General features: G+C 46.1%; 1 protein-coding gene across 1 annotated transcript in view; it reads left to right on the top strand.

The window, feature by feature from the left end:
• Window positions 1-26,320, top strand: part of LCT (lactase) — a 51,004-nt gene extending 24,684 nt beyond the window's left edge. Inside the window, exons 7-17 of the mRNA XM_026510073.4 lie at window positions 777-1,422; window positions 5,261-6,811; window positions 8,276-8,544; window positions 12,722-13,012; window positions 14,838-15,036; window positions 16,321-16,523; window positions 18,444-18,553; window positions 20,898-21,032; window positions 22,911-23,134; window positions 23,956-24,183; window positions 24,775-26,320. Coding sequence (XP_026365858.3) covers window positions 777-1,422; window positions 5,261-6,811; window positions 8,276-8,544; window positions 12,722-13,012; window positions 14,838-15,036; window positions 16,321-16,523; window positions 18,444-18,553; window positions 20,898-21,032; window positions 22,911-23,134; window positions 23,956-24,183; window positions 24,775-24,995 — 4,077 coding nt within the window. The 3' untranslated portion in view covers window positions 24,996-26,320. The remainder of the gene's footprint in view (window positions 1-776; window positions 1,423-5,260; window positions 6,812-8,275; window positions 8,545-12,721; window positions 13,013-14,837; window positions 15,037-16,320; window positions 16,524-18,443; window positions 18,554-20,897; window positions 21,033-22,910; window positions 23,135-23,955; window positions 24,184-24,774) is intronic.
• The last annotated feature ends 1,335 nt before the right edge of the window (window positions 26,321-27,655 follow it).

Here is a 27,655-nt window from a genome sequence, read left to right as displayed (position 1 = left end):
TGTAAGACCTGGAGTTAAGTCTACAAAGAGATTCCTGGTCATTGGTTTTCTTCCTAGAGTTCATTAAGTAGAAAGGAGGACAGGTACGTTAGAATTGTCCCATCCCTCATATGTCAACTAAAATGATCCCACCAAATTCATGGTTGATGAATTAGTCAATAAGGATTATTGAGGACAAAGGCGAAATAGCATCACGTGGGACAATACGGGCCTAGAGTCAGACTTCCTGCGTTCTACACCTCTCTAGATCTTGTTCCCCTCATCCGTACAGTGGTAAAGATAATTATACTTGCCATATAAGGTTGTTGTAAGAAATTCGTGAGAGACTTCACTAACAATGTTTACTATGAAGTATGGCTGTTAGTACTGCTGCTATTGACCTGTCAGCGGTGGTGGTGACTTGTTGACATTGTCATTGACTTACTGACTCTGTTGTCTGCATTGTCGATGTTGCTGGCACCGGTGCTGATGGCGTTGTCGATGTCAACATTGTCCATGTTGTTGGTTTATTGACATTGTTAGCATCCCTCTTAACTTCTTATTGATATTGTTGACTTGTTGACATTGGCATTAACTTGTTGATGATTTGCTGACAGTTGTTTACGTTACTCTTGTTACTGATGTGGACATTTTCAGTGTTAGTGTTGTTATTAACATCGGTAACAATGACATTGGTGCTAACTTGTTGATGTTGTAGACTTGCTGTTGGCTTATGGTTGTTGGCTTTGCTATTGGTTGTTATTAAGCACTGTATTTCCTTCTTTCTTCCTCACAAGGTGGCTCACTTGGTCCTCAAGGCTCATGCCAGAGTTTGGCACCACTATAATAGCCACTATCGTCCATGGCAGCAGGGACGCGTGGGCATTGTGTTGAACTCAGACTGGGCAGAACCTCTGTCCCCAGAGAGTCCTGAGGACCTCAGAGCCTCTGAACGCTTCTTGCATTTCATGCTGGGCTGGTTTGCACACCCCATCTTTGTGGATGGAGACTACCCTGCTGCCTTGAAGGCCCAGATCCAGCGGATGAACCAACAGTGCCCCAGTCCTGTGGCCCAACTCCCTGAGTTCACCGAGGCAGAGAAGCAGCTCCTGAAAGGCTCCGCTGATTTTCTGGGTCTGTCTCATTATACCTCCCGCCTCATCAGCAAGGCCCAACAAGATTCCTGCATCCCCAGCTATGATACCATTGGAGGCTTCTCCCAACACGTGGACCCTGCATGGCCCCAGACCTCATCCCCTTGGATTTATGTGGTGCCCTGGGGTATAAGGAGACTGTTGCAGTTTGTATATTTGGAATATACAAAAGGAAAAGTTCCGATCTACCTGGCTGGGAATGGCATGCCCATAGGGGAGACCGAAGATCTCTTTGAGGATTCCCTGAGAGTAGACTACTTCAATAAATATATCAACGAGGTGCTCAAGGGTAAGAATGGTGGATATGCTGGTGACTGGAAGGTGGGTGGTACTTCTCCAAGTCTTCAGAGTTTTGTTTAATGAGACAAAAACACTCTCCCAAGAAAATGAAGTCAAAAAGTAGTAGTAGTAGTAATAGCATGAATCCTTCACGTTACCCTCCTGTCTCTCCCAGAAGCCTCAAGTCTTTGCTCCTATATTTTTATTCCCTATAATGTCTCCTTCTACATTCTGCCCATCTGAGTCTTATCCACTGGTCAAGACTCATGATCTCTTAATGCATTCATTTAACAAAAGTGTATTCAGTGCCTATTATGTGCCACACATTGCACAAGACTGTAGGGGTTAGGGGCGCCTGGGTGGCACAGCGGTTAAGCGTCTGCCTTTGGCTCAGGGTGTGATCCCGGCGTTATGGGATCGAGCCCCACATCAGGCTCCTCCGCTGGGAGCCTGCTTCTTCCTCTCCCACTCCCCCTGCTTGTGTTCCCTGTCTCGCTGGCTGTCTCTGTCTCTGTCAAATAAATAAATAAAATCTTAAAAAAAAAAAAAAGACTGTAGGGGTTAAATATTGAACAAATACAATCTTTTCCCATAGGATGCTCAGAAATCTTTTCCCATAGGACACTCCACTCCCAGAGGAACACAGAAAATTACAATATAGGATGACAGTGGCATTGTAAGATGGGACTCCAACCCATTAAACCTTCCCTCATTGTTCTGGCCACATTAATCTCCATCTCCTTTAACCAGCTATAACATCTACATTGCACACCATTCACTTTGATCCAATTAATTCATATCTACAAAATCATTCTTGTCTAACACAGTTTCATATATCTTTTAAATTTTTTAAAATTTTAATTCCAATATAGTTAACATACAGTGTTATACTGGTTTTACGTATACAATATAGTGATCTGACATTTCTGTATGTTACTTAGTGCTCATCATGATAAATGTACTCATACTCTCCTTCACCTATTTCAACCATCGCTTCCCCTTCCCCTTTGGTAACCATCAGTTCTCTATGGTTAAGAGTCTTGGTTTGTCTCTTGTATTCTTTATTTGTTTTGTTTCTTAAATTCCACATATGAGTGAAATCATATGGTATTTGTATTTATCTGATTGCCTTATTTCACTTGACATTATACCCTCTACATCCATAGATGTTGTTGCAATTGGTAAGATTTCATTCTTTTTTATGGTTGGTTAATATTGCATTGTATTTTTAAATACCACATCTATTTTATCCACTCATCTTTTGATAGACACTTGGGCTGCTTACATAATTTGGCTGTTGTAAATAATGCTGCAGTGAACAGGGTGCATATGTCTTTTTGAATTAGTGTTTTTATATTCTTTGAATAAATACCCAGTAGTAGAATTACTGGATCATAGGGTAATTGTATTTTTAATTTTTTGAGGAACCTCCGTACTGTTTTCCACAGCGGCTGTAGTAATTTACATTCCCCCCAACAGTGCATAAGAGTTCCTTTTTCTCCACATCCTCACCAACACTTGCTGTTCCGTGTGTTTTTTATTTTAGCCACTCTGACAGATCTGAAGTGATATTTCACTGTAGCTTTGAATTACATTTCCCTGATGATGAGTTATGTTGAACATCTTTTCATGTGTCTGTTGGCCATCTGTATGTCTTCTTTGGACCAAGAAATGTCTGCTTGTCTCTTCTGCCCATTTTTTGATTGGATTATTTAGTTTTTGGGTGTTGGTTTGTATCAGTTCTTTATATATTTTGAATACAAACCCTTTATTGGATATGTCATTTTCAAACATCTTTTCCTGTTCCATGGGTTGTCTGTTAGTTTTGTTGATGGTTTCCTTTGCTGTGCAGAAGCTTTTTATTTTGGTGTAGTCCCAATACTTTATTTTTGGTTTTGTTTTCCTTGCCTCAGGACACGTATCAAGAAAGATGTCAATATGGTCTATGTCAGAGAAATTACTGCCTGTGCTCTCTCCCCTCTAGGGTTATGGTTTCAGGTCTCACATTTAGGTCTTTAATACATTTGAGTTTATTTTTGTGTATGGTGTAGGAAACTGGTCCAGATTCATTCTTCTACATGTAGCTGTCCAACTTTCCCAATGCCATTTGTTGAAGAGACTGTCTTTTTCCCATAAGCCTTTTTATTCCAAGTAAAAAGGAATGGCAAATAGTTTTCAACTCATATGTCAGTGCTAATCGATTGATAAGTGGTTAGTCACCTGCCTAGGGGGCTATGTTGAGAAGATTTCAAGGCCTGGTCTAGATTCAGTGAAAGAGTTGATAAGTAATACCTGCCCTAGGCGCTGCAGTAAGGAATGGAGACACACGTTCCCTGTACCTGAGGCCAAACACCCTCTTATACTTTCCTTGTACTCTTAGCATCAGGGTTACAATTCTGTAATCTTCACAATCCTGGAATCCCTTTAAGATATTATCTCAAGTGATCTTTGAAACAGTCTTGTGCAGGAAATAGGAGCAGATTTTTTTTAAAAAAAGATTTTATTTGAGAGAGCACATGCACAAGCCGGGGAGCGAGGAGGGGCAGAGGGAGAGGGAGAAGCAGACTCCCTGATCAGCAAGGAGCCTAACATGGGGCTGCATCCCAGGACCCTGGGATCATGACCTGAGCCGAAGGCAGACGCTTAACTGATTGAGCCACCCAGGCGCAGTAGGGGCAGATATTATCCTCACGGAACAATTGTGAAAACTGAAGCTTAGAGAGATTACGTGCTGTGTCCAAACAGCCAGTGAGTGAAACCACAGGGCTTTCTATCTATCTCTGTCTCAGCAATACCCACAAACCTATGAGGCTTCTATTCGTCTTTGTTTCCAGAGCCTATTACAGCCTGGGACAATGTAGGTCCTTACTAAATTATTTATTGAATGATTAAATGAACTATACAAAATATATGAATTACCTGCCTCTTATACAGTTAGCATCTGTTAAGAGGCTGTGTAATCTGATAAAAATAGGGCTTAATATTTTGCTGGCTCCCAGTTTGAGCCCAAAGCCATTGCTTTACTCTGATGCTGGTCTTTGGTTGACTCACTAGACTTTTTTTCTTTTTTAAAAAATTTTCTCGTAGTTCTGGAGGCCAGAAGTCCAAAATGGAGATGTCAGTGGGGCCACTCTCCCTCCAAAGTCTGCAAAGTAGACTCCTTCCTTACCTCTTCCAGCGTCTGGTGGCTCCAGGCCTTCCCTGGCTAGCGGTTGTATCACGCCGCTGTCTGCCTCCAGCTGCATGTGGATCTTGTCTGTTTCTCTTTTAAGGATCCTTGTCTGGATTTCTGACTCACCCAGTTAATGCGGATGATCTCCTCTTAAGATCCCTAACTTAATTACATCTACAAAGACCCTTTTGCCAAACAAGGTTACATTCACTGGTATGGGAAATTGAGAATTGAGCATATCTTTTTGGGGACCACTATTCAAACCACTGTTCCAGGGAATACCTAACTGTAGGCTTTATTTCTCTTTTTTAAGATACGATGTGTGATCATTTTACGTCAGTATTACCAAGCATAAGGAAAAACGAAAGTACATTTTAAGTATTTATGCATTCTATAAAAAATCAAGGAGCCCCGATAATAGCAGACGGGACACATTCGCGTATTCATTTTAAGGCAGCGGTGCTCCTCTGGACTAAGATTTATGACCATAGATGCGGCCTGATGATGCGTAGGGCCTTATGGATTTTTTCTTTTATTCACTCTAAGGAAAAAGGGTTAGCATTTTGGGGGTGATCCAAGTCCCCTCCAAAATGTGCACATCAAAAGGAAAACCTTTAAATAGCAACATCAGGAAGAGTGACTTAAAAACAATCCTGAGTTTTGTTTTTCTCCATAGCTATCAAGGAGGACTCTGTGGACGTTCGATCTTACATTGCTCGTGCCCTCATGGATGGCTTCGAAGGCCCCTCTGGTTACAGCCAGAGGTTTGGGCTGCATCACGTCAGCTTCAATGACAGCAGCAAGCCAAGGACTCCCAGGAAGTCTGCCTACTTTTTCACCAGCATCATTGAAAAGAATGGTTTCCTTCCCAAGGTGGTGAAGAGACTGCCACCACCCAGTACGGCAGACTTTCCCCCTAAAATGAGAGCCTTCACTTTTCCATCTGACGTGCCCTCCAAAGCTAAAGTCGTTTGGGAAAAGTTCTCCAACCAACCCAAGTTTGAAAGAGATTTGTTCTACCATGGCACTTTCCGGGATGACTTTCTGTGGGGCGTGTCTTCATCAGCCTATCAGATTGAAGGAGCTTGGGATGCTGATGGCAAAGGCCCCAGCATCTGGGATAACTTCACCCACACACCAGGGAGCAATGTGAAAGACGGTGCCACTGGAGACATTGCCTGTGACAGCTATAACCAATTGGATGCCGATCTGAATATGCTTCGAGCTTTGAAGGTGAAGGCCTATCGCTTCTCTTTCTCCTGGTCTCGGATTTTCCCAACGGGGAGAAACAGTTCTATCAATAGACACGGTGTTGATTATTACAACAGGCTGATCAATGGCTTGGTGGCAAGCAACATCTCACCCATGGTGACACTGTTCCACTGGGACCTGCCCCAGGCCCTCCAGGATATTGGAGGCTGGGAAAATCCTTCCTTGATTGAGTTGTTTAACAGCTATGCAGACTTTTGTTTCCAGACCTTTGGGGACAGAGTTAAGTTCTGGATGACCTTTAATGAGCCCACATACCAGGCATGGTTAGGTTATGGCTCAGGGGAGTTTCCTCCACTGGTGAAGGACCCGGGCTGGGGACCTTACAGGATTGGCCATGCAATTCTCAAAGCTCATGCCAGAGTCTATCACACTTATGATGAGAAATACAGGCAGGAACAGAAGGGGGTCATCTCTTTGAGCCTCAGTGCACACTGGGCAGAGCCCAAGTCACCAGAGATCCCGAGGGACGTGGAGGCAGCTGACCGTATGCTGCAGTTCTCACTGGGCTGGTTTGCCCACCCCATTTTCCGAAATGGAGACTATCCCGATGCCATGAAGTGGAAAGTGGGGAATAGGAGTGAACTGCAACACTTAGCCACCTCCCGCCTGCCAAGCTTCACCGAGGAAGAGAAGAGGTACATCCGGGCTACAGCTGACGTGTTCTGCCTCAACACCTACTACTCCAGAATAGTGCAGCACAGAACACCCAGGTTAAACCCGCCCTCCTATGAAGATGACTGGGAGACGACCGAGGAGGAGGACCCTTCGTGGCCTTCCACAGCACTGAACAGAGCTGTGCCCTGGGGGACACGAAGACTGCTCAGCTGGATCAAGGAAGAGTACGGTGACATCCCCATTTACATCACTGAAAATGGAGTGGGGCTGACAAATCCGCAAGTGGAAGATACCGATAGGATATTTTACCATAAAACCTACATCAATGAAGCCTTGAAAGGTATGTGAGCATTCATGTCCCCCTTACAGAATCTTCCAGCATCCATATGTCATGTCCCTGAAATGGTTTGGCAGAGTGAATTACAAACCATCAACAGGTCTCTCTTAGGTCCTAACTCCACAATTCTTTTCCTATCTGGGGTTACACATCCCTTTAGAAATCTGAAAAAAAGCTATGGTCATCTACCCACACATACAGAGTATTTTCTTTTTTTTTTTTTTTTTTTTTTATTAATAATGATTTTTTATTATATTATGTTAGTCACCATACAGTACATCCCCGGTTTTCGATGTAAGGCTCGATGATTCATTAGTTGTGTATAACACCCAGTGCACCATGCAATATGTGCCCTCCTTACTACCCATCACCGGTCTATCCCATTCCCCCACCCCCCTCCCCTCTGTAGCCCTCAGTTTGTTTCTCATAGTCCATAGTCTCTCATGTTTCATTCCCCCTTCTGATTACCCCCCCTTTCTTTATCCCTTTCTTCCCCTACCTATCATTCTAGTTCTTATGTTCCATAGATGAGAGAAATCATATGATAGTTGTCTTTCTCTGCTTGACTTATTTCACTAAGCATTATCTCCTCCAGTGCCGTCCATGTTGTAGCAAATGTTGAGAACTCATTCTTTCTGATTGCTGAGTAATATTCCATTGTATATATGGACCACAACTTCTTAATCCAGTCATCTGTTGCAGGGCATCTCGGCTCCTTCCACGATTTAGCTATTGTGGATAATGCTGCTATGAACATTGGGGTGCATATGGCCCTTCTCTTCACTACGTCTGTATCTTTGGGGTAAATACCCAGTAGTGCAATGGCTGGATCATAGGGTAGCTCAATTTTTAACTTTTTAAGGGACCTCCACACGGTTTTCCAGAGTGGCTGTACCAACTTGCATTCCCACCAACAATGTAGGAGGGATCCCCTTTCTCCACATCCTCTCCAGCAATTGTTGTTTCTTGCCTTGTCTATTTTTGCCATTCTAACTGGCGTAAGGTGGTATCTCAGCCACACATACAGAGTATTTTCATGGGTCCGTCCATTCCTTACTGAGCAACTACTATGTGACAAGTGCTATTCTATGTGCAGTGAACGAAAAGATAACATGGAGCTTATATTCTGGTGAATTCCATGCACCCCAGAACAAGAAACTCTTCTCTAATTCTCGTTTGTATGTTTAACTTCTAAAGTGGGCTGAGACCCTTGATTTGAGGCATGTGCCTCTACCCCAACAAAAGAATTTGATTTTGCCGGGGTCAGTCATTAATTATTGCTGTGAGGGCATCAGGGCTGGCAAAAAAGACAAGGCGATGTGTCTCTCTGGGCATACATTACTTGTGTGCAGAAGGTATTGGTTTAGGACTACTGTCTTGAATGAGGTGCCAGTCTTGGCTGGGCTTCTTGGGGACCTCACCCTCCTGTTGTAAAGCTCTTCTCTGCTCCCTTTGGGATGTTCCCAGCCTACAGACTTGATGGTGTAGACCTTCGAGGGTATTCTGCATGGTCTCTGATGGACAATTTTGAGTGGCTGAATGGCTACACAGTCAAGTTTGGACTGTACCACGTCGATTTCAATAACACAAACAGGCCTCGCACAGCAAGAGCCTCCGCCAGGTACTACACAGAGGTCATCACCAACAACGGCATGCCACTGCCCAGGGAAGACGAGTTTCTCTATGGACATTTTCCCGAGGGCTTCATCTGGAGTGCGGCTTCCGCTGCGTATCAGGTGAGAAGTCCAGGGCCTTTCAGCAACATTTGTTGCGTACCTACTATGTGCCAGGCTGTGCGCTCGGTGCTGGGAGGTGCAGGTAAGAGCAGGGGGTTTTCACAGACCTGTGGGAGGAAAGTACAGGTGCCATGCTTGGAGTCATGGAGGTCCTTTCCCTGGACAGCCCAGCTTCTTCACATCCCCGAATTCAGGCAGACCAGCTTGGCTTCTAAGAGCTGTGCTGAGACAGGTGTTGGCAGGCAAAACGGAGCAGGTGAACCTGGACACAAACACTAGGCAGAAACATGCCGACAGGAAGCTTCTCTGCTAGAACGTGTCTGTTTCTCACCCCGTCTCTTCCGAGCAGGCAGTTGGCTAAGAACGGCAGTCACAGGGGCCTGGGCTTGTTTTGATGTCCTGACCACATCCTAGTGTTAGCTTATTTGTGCCAAATGAAGCTCACTGATAAAGAAAACAGAAGGGTTTTGCTTTTCCCCAGAAAAATGAAAGATAGAAAGCAAAGAGTGACTTGCCCAGGCAGTTAGTGGGGAGTCCCTGCTTTACATCTTCTGCCTCCATTGATTTTGAGGCAGGAGTGGGGGCTCAGTGTGCTCCCTGTGGGACCTGGGCAGGGTCAGTGCTGTGAGCTGACCTGACCCTGGGTCTGCTTAGCCCTCAGCTGTTTTCTAGACAATCAGAGCTGCTGAAAATGTTTTTAAGGGAAGGGATGGTTAGCTACTCCCTGATGACCGCAGTACTAGGTTACAGCGAGGTCTCAGGCTAAATTCTGCCATGTCCAGACATGATTAAGTACATGTACAAACACAAAAACTGCTCATGTATCCTGTTCTGTGGACTGGAGGAAACCCCAGTTCTTGGTCCTCTTAGGTGCTCTGGCCAACACCTTGCGTGAAAGAAGCATTTGAGGAAATGCCAAGATTTCAGAGATGATGTTCTGTTACTCTTACTTCAGGGCAAGAGAACCCACTGTCCAGGGTCTCCCCAGTTCGGCCTGCTGCACACTTGCATGGATGAGTCTCGTTGAGGGGCCTCTGCCCTGCTGGATGTTTAGCAGCGTCCCTGGTCTGTACCGCCGGACGTCAGCACACTCCTACCCAACTTGTGACAACTAAAGATGTTTCCGGACATTGTGAAGTGTCTCTTCAGGGACAAAATAGCCCCTGGGGGAGAACCGCTATCCCACAGGTTTATAGCTGGACACAGGAAGGATTAGGAATTTATTCTAGGGGTGCCTGGGTGGCTTAGTTGTTAAGCGTCTGCCTTTGGCTCAGGTCATGATCCCAGGGTCCTGGGATCGAGCCTCACATCGGGCTCCCTGCTCAGAGGGAAGTCTGCTTCTCCCTCTCCCACTCCCCCCTGCTTGTGTTCCTTCTCTCATTTTGTCTCTGTCAAATATATAAAATCTTAAAAAAAAAAAAGGAATTTATTCTAGGGCACAGGCTGCAGACCCTATAGGATTCTTAAGCCCTGTCCATGCAAGGGAAAGGAGTGTCTTAAAAAGCTTTTAGCCAACTCACATCTTGAATGATTAATTGGCATCAGCAGGCACCCATTTCTATTCACCAGGTAGCCGGCAGGCACAATCCTGCCATTTGTGACATTAAATCATCTAATTAGCAAAGTGTCACGTACAAGTCAAGAATTGATGAGAAGTGCTTATAGTGCAGGCTTCCTGATTAGATACCAACTGATTGTGCATTCTTTTTTTGTGCATTCTTTTTTTTCTTACAGATTGATGTATTTATTTGAGAGAGAATGAGAGAGAGAGAGTGCACGCATGGCGAGAGGGTTTGAGGGAGAGGGGTAGATGCAAAGGGAGAGAAACCATCTTAAGCAGACTTAGCACTGAGCAGAGAGCGCAACGCAGGGCTCGATCTCATTGACCCTGAGATGATGACCTGAGCCGAAACCAGGAGTCAGATGCTCAACCGACTGCACCACCCCGACACCCCGATCGTGCATTCTTTTTAAAACTTTTGATTTGGAAATCTTTTTGAACATAGAGAAAAGTTGTAAAAATAGTAGACGACTGCTATATACCCTTTTCCCATATTCCTCAACTGTTAAAATTTTACCATTTGCCTTATTTTCTGTGTGTGTGTGTGTGTACATAGATATTGTATGTATATGAAACGATTTTATCACTTGAATGAGGTGTTTGCCAGGCTTCTCTACCATAAAATTGGTAAGTATTTTGTAGTTAAAAATAATAAGTATTTTGTGGGGAGCTACTTGGAGACCCTGTAAGTAACCTGTTCCTCATCAAATTTTACCCAGTCTAGCAACTGTTAATAATTTTTGCCTGAATCGGTTATCACAGTGATAGCCGACAGTGATTTTCTCACTTTTTCATTGCTCTTGTATTTGTTAGGTGGCATTCAGCAGAAGGTCAAGCTTTGACTTTTCTCCTATTTACTCATAGTATATAACTATGCATCAGCAGTATGGCCTCATGGAGTCCCATTTTATTCAAGGAGTTATACTTTTGCTAGTATTATGTTTTTAGATGTTCATATTTTCAAACATTTTACTGCAGGGAGGTCCTTTTAGCCAGATCCTATGTCCTTTTCACATGGCCCATCGTTCTTGGAGCACTTCCTTAGTTCTTCCTGGTGCAAGATGCTCCAGGCTCATCTTGGGCCTTTTCTTCCCCAGCCTTGTAACCATCCGTTTCTCTAATGAGCCCTGGACTCTTTAACCAGATAGGGGCATTTAGAACCCGAGGTCTAGGTGCTGGGTGTTCTCACCACCACTGGGTGTCAGCATTCCTCAGCTCTTGCAGTAGATAGAGCCAGGACACACACGCGTGTGCACACACACACACGCACACACGCGCGCGCACCTGTATGTATTTCTACCTCCACCCCATGTCTATGTAGATTGAAAAACAGTGAGTTCACACTGATACCTCTAATTCCAATTCAACTCCACAGGCTTAACGCCAGCCTTCCCATCTCCCGTATTTTTTTTTAAATTTTATTATTTTTTTTATTTTTTTAAATTTATGTTAGTCACCATACAGTACATCATTAGTTCTTGATGTAGTGTTCCATGAGTCATTGTTTGCGTATAACACCCAGTGCTTCATGCAATATGTGTCCTCCTTAATACCCATCACCGGGATAGCCCATCCCCCCACCCCCCTCCCCATTGCCCGTATTTTTATCTCCTTTCTCTGATGGTGAAAAATCTAGCTCCTAAGAGCCTCAACGTTGTCACTTATTTTTTCCACCCTCCTGCATTAACTAATCTCCCAGCCACCAAGGCCATGTCCTGTGCCCGTGCGTGCCTGCTGGCCCTGGCCCCGCCCCTCGCATGGGGGCTGTGCAGGCCAGGCCTGGGTGTGTGTTCTTGGTTGGAATACCAGCACTACCTGAGCAGTGTCCAGTCACGCAATATCACAGCATATGTGCTACGTGCTTTAAAGTAGGGGCACGGGGGTGGGGGCTCAGTCAGTTAAGCATCCGACTCTTGATTTTGGCTCAGGTCATGATCTCAGGGTTGTGGGCTTGAGCCCTGCATCAGGCTCCTTGCTTGGCAGAGAGTCTGCTTGGGATTCTCTCTTTCTCTCTCTTTGTGCCCCTGCCCCCCACCCCAGCTCATGCATGCTTGCTCTGTCTCCAAACTAAATATATCTTAAAAAAAAAAAAAAGTTACAGAACTTGTACCTGTCCCATTACCTGAGTCTGTAAGTAGGCATTTGCCCAGTGGCTTATGGTCATTTTCCTGTAAGGTAGGTGGGAAGAGAGAAAGGAAGCACAGAAGCCATGAGACGGGTCCTGATTAGAAATTCTGCCTCCGCAGCTGGCATCGCTGGTGGTTGTTTGATCATGGCTGGGTTTGGAGGCATGTGGAATTGTTCATTCAGGCTTCTAGTGAGAACCGGCCATACACCAGACCCCGCTGTGTGAAGCACTGGGACAGCAAGACGAAAAACCCAGCGCGTAGGGCAGTCTGTCAGCACTCCCATAACTGCGTGAGGCAGTGTGACAGTGCCGGGATGGACAGTGTGTACAGAAGGCTGTGGGAGCTCGGAAATCAGAGGGTGGCCAGAGAAGTTTCCCAGAGGAGGTGACGCTGACTTGTGTCCTGACTCGCGACACCCCATTGACAGAAAGGAACTTGTGGGGGCTTGACTGCAGAGCTTAACTAGGCCATGTCTTGTCACCTTGAGATTGAAGGTGCATGGAGAGCAGACGGCAAAGGACTCAGCATTTGGGACACGTTTTCTCACACACCACTGAGGGTTGGGAATGATGACACCGGAGATGTGGCCTGTGACAGTTACCACAAGATTGCCGAGGACGTGGTCGCCCTGCAGAACCTGGGCGTGTCCCACTATCGCTTCTCTGTCGCCTGGTCTCGCGTCCTCCCGGACGGCACCACCAAGCACATCAATGAAGCGGGCCTCAGCTACTACGTGCGGCTCATTGACGCGCTGCTGGCTGCCAACATCAAGCCCCAGGTGAGGTCGGGCCCCAGCCAGGCTCTGGTCAAGTCCACATGCGGGAGCCAGCTGGGCCAGGGAGCTCTTTATTCCATAAACAAAATGCTGTTTTTTTGAACTGCCAATAAATTCATAGGGTGCAGAATTTTAAAAGTGTGAGAGTCCGCAGTGAAGATTTCCTCCGATCTCTGACCCCCAGCCATCCAGTTCTCTTGCTTAAAGAAGGCAGTCGTTTGCTAGGTTCTCACGTCTTTCTTTTGCCCAGAGATGTGTACATCTGTAAATGTTCCTTTCTCCCCTTTTCTCATAAGGGTCACATACATGCAGTTTGGTACTTGCTTTATTTAACAGTATTTCTGCCCCATATTTCCATATCCATATCTAGTCTCCTTGTTGATTCTTTTTTTTTTTTTAAAGTTAGGTGGAATTCTGTTTGTACTTTACCTCTCGAGTTACTTTCCTATTTACCAACCCTCTTCCCTGTGATGTTTCCAGTCTTTTGCCATTTTCACCACTAGTGCAGTGAGTCATCACAGACCCACATAATTTCGCCTGGTGTAAATTCATCTGTAGGCTGTGGTCCTAGAAGCAGAACCCCCAGGGCAAGAGGGCATGTGTTTTCAGTGAGGAGTTATGAATGATAAAACAGAAGCTCACTTGTGAGCTTATTTGGCTCTCACCAAAATTTTAAAATTTTACGTGGGAGCCTAAGGGACACTTTTCCTCTTCCCCTGGGCACGTGTGAGAAAGCTGTGGAGGGCATCTTCTAGGAAGCTCTGCTTTTCCCCTGCTGAACTGGCTGAGATTACATACTGCAGCCAGACTGTAATCCCCATGGTTACAACAAAGTGCTTCTGGACTTTTTCCTCCTACTGATACCAAGTCCAGAGCTAACCAGCCATGCAGCACTTGCCACCACGAGTGCAGAGAGAGAACACGGCCAGGTGGCTGCCCTGCAGGACCCCAGGGTCCGGGTGCACAATGAACTTCATCACACACAATTCCAAACAACATCCGAGAGCACGCAGCTCAGGGCCAAGGACGGTACAGCCCTTGAGGGCACTGAGCCAGAGCGGAAAGGATAAGCGCGAGGGCAGGGAAAGCTTCAGCGCGGCGTGGGTCTTGAATAGAGAGGAGGATCTGCATGGATACGTGGGCAGGGGAAGGGCATGCCATGCCAAGGGAGAGACTGTGTCTGGGCTGAAGACGGTTAGCCCCGTGCAGACTGAGGACGGTGGAGGCCCGGCTTAGCCAAGATGGGGTGTGTGAGGCCATCAAGGGGAAGGCCAGGAGACAACCAAGGCCTCATGGACATGGCCAGGGGGGCCGCCTCCAGCAAAGGGTTCCCAGCTGCACAGGAAGAACCTCTAGACACGTTGGACGGAGTTCTTGGTGTGTCCCTTGTCTACTCTCCCGGAGCCTCAGAGCCTCAGACGCTCGGCACAGTCTGCACAGGCAGTTTCTGAAGCGTAGCGTTTCGGATTCCTGACCACAACCAGGGCAACCCTGAAGAGCTGCCAGGATGTCCGCCACTTCTCATGGGCTCTGCCACGTCACTTAGGCCCCACAACGATTCCATGACACGCAGGTCTTAGTGCCTGAGCCAGGGTCTCACACAGCTGGCAGGCAGTGGAGCCGGGACTCAAACCCAGCCTTCTCAGATCCAGGTGTTGACTGTCTCACACTTCAGCACGGCTGCCCTCCCCATCCACCAGAGAACCTTTGAGCAGTCCTGTCTTCTCATCCCTTCTCAGCTTTGGTAGCATTTGTGCTGGTGCGCGCAGCAGCAGTGATTTCCCTTGAAAGTAGACGGATGCAGCTGCTGGTCTTGCTTTCTCCACAGGTGACCATTTACCACTGGGATCTGCCCCAGGCACTCCAGGATGTTGGAGGCTGGGAGAATGAGACCATCGTGCAGCGGTTTAAAGAGTATGCAGATGTGCTCTTCCAGAGGCTAGGGGACAAGGTGAAGTTTTGGATCACCCTGAACGAGCCCTTCGTCATCGCCAACCAGGGCTATGGCTACGGGACATCAGCTCCAGGTAAGGGTCCCAGGCTCAACTCATCAGCTCTTTGGAGCATGACATTCTGAGCCCCACCAAGACTTGAAATTCAGGTGGCCCTGGAAGAGGAGGCCAAGAAAGCTCTGTGGCGCTGCCTCAGAATCTCTGCCTCTTGTTCAAGGCTGCCTGACACACAGCGGGTTCCCTTCTGACACCACTTTCTGCTAAACATGGATTTTACAGCTCAGCACCTCCAAATGGCTTCATTTCTTTGTGCTTTTTTTGCCCTGCCTCAGAAAGCTGCCTGAGATCAGGGGCAGGGACCAATGGATGTAGGAAAGGACAAGCCATCAGACTGTACAGGTCCACAGTGTGTTCTCTGCAACTTTAAAACTGAAGTTTGCAAAATTGATTTGGCCGACCTGAGCTCATCCGGACTTGAACCAATACGAGGCTGCTTATGGACATGATCTCACTTAGTGTGGACATTCCTGCTGCAGATGCGTTTAGGTCCTTGATTATGGAGCGCTCTCCTGGGTACTGCTGGGGTGCTGTGTAAATACGTTGTCTGCCACTTAGTACTTTTCTAAGACACAAAAACCTTGTACTTCTAGACCACATAGACACTAAGGGTCTTGCATAAGGGATTATGGACCTGTCCTTGTGCCTTTAGAACCATCCAATTCACTTTTTCTCTAGTTCTGAGCCTAAGAGAGTGAATTTGTGTTCACATGAGTTCTTGGGATCACGTGTAAAAGCTGGAAAGAGCCACAAATCGTTACCACATTTATCTCCCATTGGTCCTTGGTTGGTGCTTTGGTTTACCATTCCTTCAATTTGCTGCAACACATGAGAGGTGGCCTTTCTCACGATGTTTGCTCTCATGGAATCTGTCAGCTGCTTCCATTAGCTGAATTCTCCAACCCTTACTTCCACTGTAGGTCCCCAGACAGTGCCAGGATGTCAGCTCCCAAGGCATATACTCTGCTGGGTACCTAGCCTGAGATATAGGAGCCACTTTTTGGGAGAAGCTTAAAGAAACCAGCGTTCTCATCAGACACAGTGCTGCTAGGTGCTTCCTATACACGCTCTCATCGCCTTCTGACAAGAACTTTCTTATCGCTCACTTTGCCAGGGAGGAACCTGAAAGACTGAATTACCCAAAGTTACACAGCCAGCTAGAAACAAGCCAGGATTTGAATTCGCTTCCTCCTAACACCAAAATCTACACTCTTTCTCCCAAACACAGAAGCCATCTGTAGGGAGAGAGTGATGTTCTTGGCCATGTTCATTCTTCATTGACATCCATGTGTGTGTTTCTAGGAATCTCCTTTAGGCCCGGCACTGCCCCCTACATCGTTGGCCACAACCTAATAAAGGCTCACGCTGAGGCCTGGCATCTGTACAACGACGTGTACCGCGCCAGTCAAGGTGGCGTGATTTCCATCACCATCAGCAGCGACTGGGCTGAGCCCAGAGACCCCTCCAACCAGGAGGATGTGGAGGCAGCCAGGAGATACGTTCAGGTCTGTTTTCCCTCTGGTCATTGTTAATACTCTTGCCTTTCTTTCCCTCCTGTCATGAGCTAATGGAAATGGAATTAGATTGCAAAACAAAGATTTAGGTTCAAGGCCCTGTTTTGCTATTACCTGGTTTTGTGAGCTTGGAAAAAATCACCTAAACATTTTTGTAACTTGGTTATCTCATCTATGAAGCAGAGGCGACCTATCTATATCATAGGTTTGCTGTGATCAAAGGTCTTTGGGGTTGAGTTTTCTTTTAAGTCTTAAAAATGATTTGTACATGTAGTGCTTGCTACATGCAACACTGGCTTGAAGCTAAGAGAAATTCCATCTCTTCAATCTCTGGTTTGACTACAATAGCTAATAGAGCTGGGCTGCAATGTCACACTTCACCTGTAGGTGTCACCATCTAATTTTATTTATTCGGCCTAAGAATTCCTTGAGTTGGGGGCCTTTGGATTATGTGAAATTCATTAGTGCCCATAATTTTCCAATTCTGTGAGTTTAACATAAGGACATGCACCTTTGGTTATGGAATTTTGCTACTAGAAAGTAGTCATTGGGCACCTGGCTGGCTCAGGCGGTTGAACATTCAAGTCTGATTCTTGATTTTGGCTCAGGTCATAATCTCAGGGTCGTGAGATCAAGCCCCGTATGGGGTTCTTTGCTCAGCACAGTCACAGTCTGCTTAAGATTCTCCCCCTCTCCTTCTGTCCCTCCCCATGCTCACGCTTTCTCTAAAATAAATAAATCCCCTGGCTCTTGCTAGTGTCTCTGATGGGGTTAGAAAGCACCTTCTCCCATGTTTCAGCATCAGAAAAGAAAGGCAAGGGTCTCTCTCTCTCCGCACTGGCCCCCACTTTTGGCTCTGTGGAGGAGCCTGAAGAGAACAGCATTCTGAGGGGACAACATGGGTCTTCGTTTCAGACTTTTCACAAGAGAACTTGGTAACAGCAGTCAAATTAATGAATGCAAATAAGAGCTTAATTTTCCCATTTATTAGCCAGTTGAGGAAAAAGTCTTGGAACACAAGTCTCATTTTAGACTCACAGAACTAGTAAAGTAGAGCAATAATTTTCCAGAAATCAAAACCCCAAACCTCAGGAAATGTTAAGCTCTGATCTCATTAGATTGAGCCGCCTGATGAACTCTGATACTGTGGCCCAGGATCAGGATACACACATACCCCAAATCAGCTTCCGCGGAAACACTTTGTTACCTCGAGTGCACAAGGCCTCTTTTGCCAGCGTGTGTTCCAAAGCCTCCTCTTTGAGAATGGAAGCTGCCCTCACCCCACATTTAAGGCATCAGCCAGCAAGTGAGGGGGCGATGGGGAGAGACCGAAGGAGCCTCTCAGGACCCCAGCATCATCATATTTGGGTGCTACATATCCTCCTTAAGGGTAAGGATTGTCTAGACCCCATTAAAGAAAATAGGTTGAAAAGTTCCCCAGGGAACTCTTGGCCTTGGGTAGCCAGGAAAGCCTTGCAACTCAGCCCTCCCCAGAGTTCTGGTTGATCCTTAGGCAGGATGATGGGGAAGGGCCTACTCTGGGGTAAGAGGAAATCCACAGCCTGGAGGCTTCTAGTCTCTCCTGGTCTTCTGCGGGACCCTGCCAAGGGCAGCCAGGCAGCATCTACTGGGTTCTGAGGCAGTGCTCAGTGCAGTTCATTCCTTTTGAGCTGCAGGGGTTGAGAATGCGGCCCTGCCCGCAAGGAGACTAGCAGGTGGGAAGACCTGTGGGCATTTAAGCTGGAACATGCGAACAGCTGCAGAGGAGATGCAAGTTTAAGCCCGGGGGTGTGGGGGTGGGGGTGGGAGGAGAGGGTGGGTTCTGAGGTCAGTGACTTGTGAGCAGGAGAGCTGCTGTCTCCTAGTGTGACCCCGTTAATGCCCAGGCTGTCACCCCCACCCCACCTGCAGTTTATGGGAGGCTGGTTTGCACATCCTATTTTCAAGAATGGTGATTATAACGAGGTGATGAAGACACGGATCCGTGACCGGAGCTTGGCTGCGGGCCTCAGCAAGTCTCGGTAAGTCCTGGTGCCCACGCGCTCAGCCAGGGAAAGGTCAGGAGGAAGTCTGATCCGTGATGCCAAACTGAGGCTCCTGGTGGACAGCTCAGTGGTGACAGCATGGCCGTTGGGGTCAGAGACAGTCAGAGGCCTGTCTTAGGCAAATTACTGTATGTATTTCTGAGGTTCCCTGCTGGCTGGGAAGACTGAACATGATTGCACATGTGAAGCTCTCAGCTGAGGACAGGGCCTTGCTGTGTATTTGACAAAACGTAGACGTGGTTATTATTCTGTAGGACCGCCAGGAAATTTGTCTTCTTAGCAATCCACCACCTCACGCAAGGACAAATTCCCCAGCTCATCCTAGTTAATATATCACCACCACCTTATGAGTGAATGTGAGTAGCAGTGGGGAACTGCCAGGCACGTGCGTTTTGTCATTTGGCCAGTAGGGGGCGATGGTTGCACCAAAGCAGTCCTACTTTTGGTCCACTCCTCTTTCTGTCAAGGGAGTAATAGCAACATGGACACTTGGCATTTATCCATCTTCTATTGGCATTCTTAGTCGTATTTAAGGAAGAATAAACTGAGGCACAAAGATTATGGCAAGATTACCCAGCTACTGAAGTGAGAGTTGGGATTTGAAACCAAGCTGACTCCAGGGCCCCCACTCTGAGTTGAAGAGTCATCTGACTAGGATTAGAGCTGTGGTGTGCAGAAGGGGACAGAGTGACCTGGCCTTAAGGGAATATACCCACAAGCTCCAAGGGAACTCATGTGACCATGAGCAGGGAGGATAAAAGGAATTCCAAAGGTATGAATTCCTAACATAGCCAGTGGAGCCTTTCCCTTATGTAGCCCAGCTGTGCAGGTTCAAGAATCCAGTCCCCATCCTTACAACGCACTCCTGCCCAGGCTGGGGCAAGTCCCACTGAGCGGGCTGTGCCTCAAGGTCGGATCTGCTAACTCTGGTCTCAAACAAGCACGCTGGCACTCTAGTCCATCGACACAACTCGGCTGAGCACCTACTGTGTGCCCAGGTCAGGGCCAGGTCCAGTAAGATCCATGTAAGGAGAGGCTTCCAAGCCTGGCTCCTCAAGCTGCCGACACGCCAGCTGGGAAGAGAGTAACTTCACCACTATAGTTCTCTTCCCTAATTTCTCCATACAAAGAAAATTCAGAAGATGAGATGAGGGAGGGCTGAGTAGAACCAGACTTCATGGACAAGGTGGGACATCACTTAAGCTGGGTCTTGACAATGCATAGCGTGTGGGAGAGCAGAGGGCATTCCAACTGAGGGGAAGGGCGTGAGCGCTGGCCTGCTGGGAATGAGTGGGTACCTGCAATTGAGAGTTGGGGGAACTGGCCGAGTGGCTGGGGGTGGGGGGAAAGGCCACAGGGCAGAGGCCCTAACGAGCCACTGCTAGCTTCTGGGCAGGAGGGTGAGAGGTGTGAGGGGTTTGGGCTTTAGTTTTCTCCCAGCATTTCAGAAACCCCAGTGGGGGAAGGTTTTGATCCACCAGGTTAATGGCAGCAAAAATCTCAGTCAAGATGGAAGTGTCAGGTGCCTAAGCAGGGTCATCTCTAAGCAATCCTAAACTAGCAGCCCCAGGGGTTCCCTGTCAGGACACACGAGATCAGATTCGGTTGTGGAACCTGTAAGTGCTGCCCCCAAGTGCATGTCAGCCATGTTCTGTAGAAAAGCCTCACCTAGGGTACATGTGGAAAATGCTCCACCAGAGGTTTAAAAAAAAGCGTAGTAAAATCATGTGAGCATAAAGTCCAAATCTCAAAAGTTCAATGAATTTTTAAAAAATATTTCCCCTACTAATAAGGATGGACTTTGGAGAAAAGAGGCATGCCTAAACAAATCACAACAGAAACAGAGTACCTTAGAAAGGGCAGATTATGGAAATAGAAATTATATTAAAACCTTGTGACCATGAAGGATTAGTCTCAAGGGATGTATCTCTGACCTGTTCTTGATTTCAGAATCTATCATAGGTGGTTAAGTATTAGAAGATGCATGTTAATTATTGAAGTAAATAAAAATATACCTGTGTGTACATAATGTCCATGTGTATGGCCCTGAAGAGGTTTCTAAAAGTCACTTGGAGTTTGAACTGGCCAACAGGAAGACAGAGGGTCTTGTTACAAAAAAGGGAAGTGAGGTTTTTGGTCTGGTGGGAGGAGCCTCGGGTGCTTTCAGCAGCAGCTGGAAGGATCTCTGCTTGCTTCTGGACAGCACCCTGCCTGCCCCCACTAGGCCTATAGTTTAGAGAGCTCCCCCAACCCTGCCCCAGGACATTCTCTTCCCAAAGCATAATGCTCAAGCCCCACACTTATGGCTCCTTCCACCCAGGCTCCCAGAGTTCACGGAGAGTGAGAAGAGGAGGATCAATGGCACCTATGACTTTTTTGGGTTCAATCACTACACCACCGTCCTGGCCTACAACCTTGACTATGCCTCTTGGATCTCTTCCTTTGATGCAGACAGGTAAGTCGGCCAACAGGGCATGTGGAACAATCTTTGGAGAAGACAGCAAGGTGCCCTTTGCCCAGCTCTTACTGCACAGCCTCAGAGAGCTGTCTCCTGATACCATATATCCTGGCATTTGAGGATGAGTCCACTCCTGAGATACCTAGTCAAACCTCTGTCAGTCCGCTAGTAATACCTGCTAGGATTTCTAAGGTGCTTCTCATTGAGACAGACAAGATTGGAGTTCTTGTCAAACATGTTCAAGACTTCATGTATTTTTCTTCCCTTGGTTTTCTTCTTTTGTCAGATTTGTTTCACTTATCAGATGTATTTCAGTCAAAATAACAGTAAGGGTTTCGTTGTGTTTTTTTTTTCCCCTTTTTGGGGTAAATGTCAAACTATTATTTTTGCATTATACAAATATACTTACGGTGGAAACATCAGAAAGCAAGAATAGGAAATTCTTATGGGTGTCATTCCAGAAGTGTATGCATATGTGTAGGAGGTATACTACTCTCCTTCTCTTCATAAATATAACATGTAAGTACATACATGATATAAACTATAAGTATAGTTTATGTGGTATGTATTTATACATAAAAATGTATTACCAAAACCACAATGATATTGATATATAGAGAGACATATAGATAGATATACACTGTCTTGTTCCTTTTATAACAAGCATGTTTCCACATCAGCTGTGAATCGAGGTCCTTTTAAACACCTACCCCCCCCCCCAACTGCATTTCTGCAACCCCCAGAGTTGGACTCGCTGAGGGGACTGAGAACACCCTGCCCCCCCCGCCGGTCCCTATCCAAGCACCCACTGGACTCTTGCTGCCTCATGGTTCCTTGCATTGTCTCCCTGTGAACTATGTTGAAACTTATAAAATATTCTGGGTCCACTTCAGCTGAGCAAGAAAAATTCAGTTACTGGTAAGACTTTTTTTTTTCTGAAGGATTTGGACATTAAGATCTAAATAATTGGTTCTTATTTGAAATGTATGACTCTGCAGAGAAAGATAAATACCATATGATCTCACTCATATGGGAAATTTAAGAAGGAAAACAGATGAACATACGGGAAGGGGAGAAAAAGAAAGGAGAGAGAAACCAACCACAGGAGACTCTTAACGATCGAGAACAAACTGAGGGTTGGTGGAGGGGAGGTGGGTGGGGATGGGCTGCATGAGTGATGGGTATTAAGGAGGGCAATTGTGGTGATGAGCACTGGGTGTTTTATGTAAGTGACAAATCACTGAATATTACTCTAGAAACCAATTCTGTAAGTTAAGCAAAATTAAAAAAAAAAAAAAAAAAGATGATTCTGGAGACGTTCAAGTTTCTGTGCTTCCCCCAGGAGGTGCTTCTCTGGCACAAGCTGTTGCCCTCCCCTGGTCTATCGCTGGAGAGAAGCAGGATCTTGGGCTCTTAAAGCAGGTCCCAGCCTATCTGCTCCCTGTCCTCACACAAATGGGGGCCCCAACCACTGGTGCCTGTGGCCACACCTCTGGTGTTGACTAGATGTTGTTGACGCAGGGAAGCCCGTTCTCTCCTGACACAGCACTCAGATCCTACTGGAGACTGTGATCAGGGAATCCCAGAGCCTTTCACAGCCTTTGGAGGGATCAGTCCATGAGTAAAGCCATTCATCTGTAGAGGTGCACAGAGAGAGCTCAGGTGGCCTGTCACAGCTACCCCAGCATTGAGCAGCACAACTAGAACTAATGAAAAGAGAATGTGAGGCAACCTGACTCTTTGCGGTTAGTCATGACTGTCAAGTCTAGACTAAACCTAAGGCTTTTCCTAGGATAAATCCTGCTTTGTGTTTTGTGCAAAGGGCCTCTAGGGATTTACAAATTAAGACCTAATCTCTGGTGTTTGCACCTGTAGGGGAGTTGCCTCCATCGCAGATCGCTCTTGGCCCGACTCTGGTTCCTTCTGGCTGAAGATGACACCATTTGGCTTCAGGAAGATACTGAACTGGTTGAAGGAGGAGTACAACAACCCCCCAATTTATATAACAGAGAATGGAGTGTCCCAACGGGGAGAAACGGACCTCAATGACACCCTCAGGATCTACTACCTCCGCAGTTACATCAACGAAGCCCTGAAAGGTAGGACAGGCCCATCCCTTACTCCATGTGCACCTTTCACCACCAGAAACGCCTGCTAATGTCTCCAGTTAGGGGAATACTGTATCCACGAGACCCCACCATGAGAAAGAGGTGGCTTCTCACTTCTGTTGGGTTTAAGCTTTTGAGGCTGCACTCTGAGTCTTTTCCTTCCTAGATGTAAGTTCAGCAAACAACCCCAGTTGCCTGATGATAGAGTGAGACCTGAATTCCTGGCCAGAGTCATCTGCTCTGCGGGATCATTCCTGATGTCTGATGTCCCTGACCAGCAGCGGCCTGCTGAAGGCAGGAGCTAGGAGGAGGAGATGCAGGCTGTGGGGGCTGTCTGTAGGGTCTTTTGTTCCTCAAGCGGAAATTTGAGACCCTCAACTCAGCAGAACCCTCTGGGATGGGATTAGGACAAGGGACTCTAATGCTAAGTGGAAGAGTGAGTGCTGCAGCAGCAGAAAGAAACGGTTAGAAAGTCCTAGTCCAGTGAAAATCTTTTCCAAGGGGCACTTATTCTCCTTTGGAAGAAGCATTAGCGCTCTAAGGCGCTCCCCAAGACTGGTATGCCAACATGTGGAGACAGGACTGCAGGTGACTCAGCAGGATTAATGTAGTCTACGAATGTTCCTGATTCCCATCCAGGACTGAGCCTTTCTAGGAAAATGCTGATGGCTCTAAGTCCATCCACAGAGGACCCTTCACCTGCAAGCGGGGACTGGGAGAGCTGCAGGCAGCCACGGCTTCTGGAGGCTGGGCGGAATGGGCTCTTTAATAAAACAAAGGAAGCTCACACTGTAGCCTCTGCATTTGGGCAGCTGTGCAAGATAAGGTGGACCTTCGAGGATACACGGTTTGGAGTGTGATGGACAACTTTGAGTGGGCCACAGGCTTCGCAGAGCGGTTTGGTCTGCATTTTGTGAACTACACGGACCCTTCTCTGCCAAGAATCCCAAAAGCATCAGCCAAGTTCTTCGCCTCGATAGCCCGGTGCAACGGCTTCCCTGACCCTGCTGCGGGGCCACACCCTTGTCTCCAGCCAGAAGGTGAGAGGTGGCTCTGGGAGGGACTAAAGCCAGAGAATGAGAGGGGCCTTTTCAGTCTATTTTCTTCTAGTTTATTCCCCTCCTCTCTGCCTTTCCAATATTTATTTTCATTCATTCATTCAACCAAAATATCTTTGAATGCTCCATTCTTAAGATGAACCAAGGGAACCGAAGATTAATGTTACATCTAGAAACTAGGCCCTGGTCTGGGAAGAGCAAGTCTAGATTCTTGTCCCAGCCCCACCACTAACTCTGCAACCTGAGGCAAGAAACCAGGCACGTGCCTTCAGGTGGACATAAGGATCTAACACAATGACTGCAGACACAGTGCTTGGCAAGATGTAATGGGCCTAAGATCTGAATGACTGAAAAGCATAAATTACTACAGAAAAGAGGTAATTATCCACTTTACTCCAACTACTTCATTCAGAGGTTCAGTAACTCCGTGAAAGGGATGCAGCCTGTCATCAGCTCAGCAATGAGCTCGCGCTGGATGCCCGTGTCACTCTAGTCCAAGGAGTATCGGTTAACGTGGATCTGCTAACTACACCTGTGCGAGTGCATAAACTGCCCTCTGTCTTCCTCTCCTAGGTGCTGGACCTACAGTCAGCCCCATGCGAAAGGAGGAGGTGCGGTTCCTGGGGTTAGCACTAGGTGTGACAGAAGCCCAGACAGCTTTGTATGTACTCTTTTCTCTCGCGATTCTCGGCGTCTGTTGTGTGACGTTTTTGTCATACAAGTACCGTAAGCACTCCAAGCAAGGGAAAACACAAGCAGGCCAACAGGAATTGAGCACTATTTCTGCATTCTGACCCACAAGTTACCACTTGCTCCAGTTCTGCAAAACAAGCCTAGTTTGCCTGTACACCTCCACTGCCCACAAACTCCTTAGGATCATCTGCCCATGCCAGATTTCTTCATAAAGGCCTTCTGCGCTGTAGGACTATATGAATCTTGAAGTCTCGTCTCTAATTAAAATGGAAATACGTCTTGTCCCAGTATCAGGAATTCATGAGAGCACTGGAAGATCCTGCACCTGGCTCTTGTGGAAATGTGCAAGTACTGACCTCATCGGGTGGTTCTATGAACCACTTAACCGGGCTCTTTTAAGGTTCAGAGGCTTTGTAGGTGGAAATATGAGTAAAAACCATAGCAATCCTTTTTATAAGACATCAACTCCACTGTGTAGATGGACTGCATTGTCATCTCCTGCCCTCTCTTCAAACTGCTTCCCAGCCTCAGACCTTATGTTGCTTAGAAAAGAAAAATGGTACTGTGAGCTATGTCCTATAGCCTATGGCTGCTTCTCCTTGAGAAGGTAGGTTCCCAAGAATTTATGCAGTCACACAAGCCCTCTGGGGCTTCTAAGCTTTTCCACCAGACCCATGCTTTCTGCTTACATTACATATTCCCTGGGCAGAGATACCCTACCACCCAAAGAGAGATGACCTCTGAATGATCCTTTATTCCCCTCATAGCCACCTTTTATATCCTTCCTAACTTCCCCCTGCCCAGGATGACTTCAAAGGCCCATGTAATCTGCCCTTGGTTCACTTAGCTTATTTCTCTTCTTTCTCTCTCAATTTGTGGTAATTCTGAACCTCGTGTAAGCCCTTGACTATCCCCTCTTCGTGTTTTTGCAAATACAATTCTTCTCCCTAGGATGCCCCTTCTTCCGAAAATGCCTTCGAATCTCAGCTCAAACAATGCACTTTCCTCTCTGCATAGCTTCCCCTGAATTCCCCAAAACATTCCTTCCTCTACTTTGCTCATAAATACCCCCTATTACAGCTTGTCCATATTATACTGGAAGTATATATTTCTCTACTATCAGCCTCTTGAGGATAAAGGACCACATCTGTCTCCAGCAAGCACAGGAGACAGGGCACAGAAAGCACACCTGCTCCTTTTGTGTGTTTATTCACAAAACACATTCAGAGTAGTGGTGGGAGCACAGAAAGATGATGTGGTCTTTATCAATTCCCCTCAATGTGCTAATAATAATAATAAGACAATCTCAGTGTAGAATACTTAAAAACTTATTTCTAGATATCAGGGAGAATGTTATTTAAAAATAAAGAGTAGTTTTCAGCTAGATTTAAAAGAGTGATCATCAGGTGCCTGGCTGGCTGGGTTGGTGGAGCATGTGACTCTTAACCACAGGGTCATGAGTCTGAGCCCCACATGTGGCATGGAGTTTACTTAAAATAAAATTAAATGATTATGCTTGAAATTTTGTTTCTTGCAGGCATTCCTTACCTGAATTTGTTGTATCTGTAGAAAATTCCTATCAAATGTTTCACTGCTGGGGGCCCCAACCTGACAATTTATGGTATAGAAGCATTTTCCTCCATCAACAGATGGAAAAGTTTGTCAGATGGGGGTAAGGGTAGTTCTAAAACTGAGAGAAAGACAGTATTGTAAGTTGTCAATTACATCTAAATCTCAAAATTCAATGTAACTTTTTTGAGGAGGGGGGCATAGACTGATATAAAGTTTCACATTAAATAAACCTGTAGGAAGAGCCAGAACAATCTGGGCAAAAAAAAAGAAAAAGCATTATAGAGCTAGTTATAAAAAAAAATAGCTTGGTAGCAGGGAGAGAAAAGAAAGATTAACAAAAGGGAAGACTACACATAAACAACTACATATGGGCATAAAGGACAGGGCAAAGGTGGCATGCCAAATTAGGGGGACAGACAGAGTAGTCCATAAATGGTGGTGGGTCAAGAGGTTAGCTCCTGAGGATGTTAGCCACAGGGAAGGGAGCCAGATCCCATCCCAGGATACTAGACTTAAATGTAAAAGAAATGAAACCATGAGAATACTAGGACGGAAGGGTGGATTTTTTAAAATTAATTTTCAAAGAGAAGTATTTATAAGCAAGACTACGACCCAGAGGCCATAAAGAAAAACACTGATAAATCTGATCACACAAATACTGTGGCAAAAAATTACTGTCAACATACTCATCAAAAGATAAACAGGGAGAAAATATTTATAGCATATGCTAGACAAAGGGCTAAATTTCTTTATGTACATGGAATTCTTATATATCAATAAAGATGAAAAAAATAAAAATTGGCAAATACAGGCAGTTCTCAAAATAAACTGAAATGACCAGTAATATTAAAAGACACTCAACGACATTCGTGATCAATACAATGCATATAAAATGCATACAATTTTTCATCTACCACTGACAAAGATGAAAAAATGTAACAGTGTTGGTAAGAATATGGGGAAATCACCATTCTGAGACCTGCTGGTGGGAGAGTAAATTCATAAAGCCTTTAGAGGCAACAGTCTGGCAACAGCATTTATAATCCAAACTGCAAACAAACACTCCATGACTCAGTTATACAAACATAGCCTACTGTACATGTACTATATATTTTCACAGCTAAGAAGATACTGTCCCAAAGATGTTCGGTATAGCAGTATTTCTAATAGAAAAACAAAAACAAGCGGG

Source organism: Ursus arctos, unplaced genomic scaffold, assembly GCF_023065955.2.
Source record: "Ursus arctos isolate Adak ecotype North America unplaced genomic scaffold, UrsArc2.0 scaffold_1, whole genome shotgun sequence".
Classification (NCBI taxonomy): Eukaryota; Metazoa; Chordata; class Mammalia; order Carnivora; family Ursidae; genus Ursus; species Ursus arctos.
This window is presented reverse-complemented; position numbering and strand designations above follow the sequence as displayed.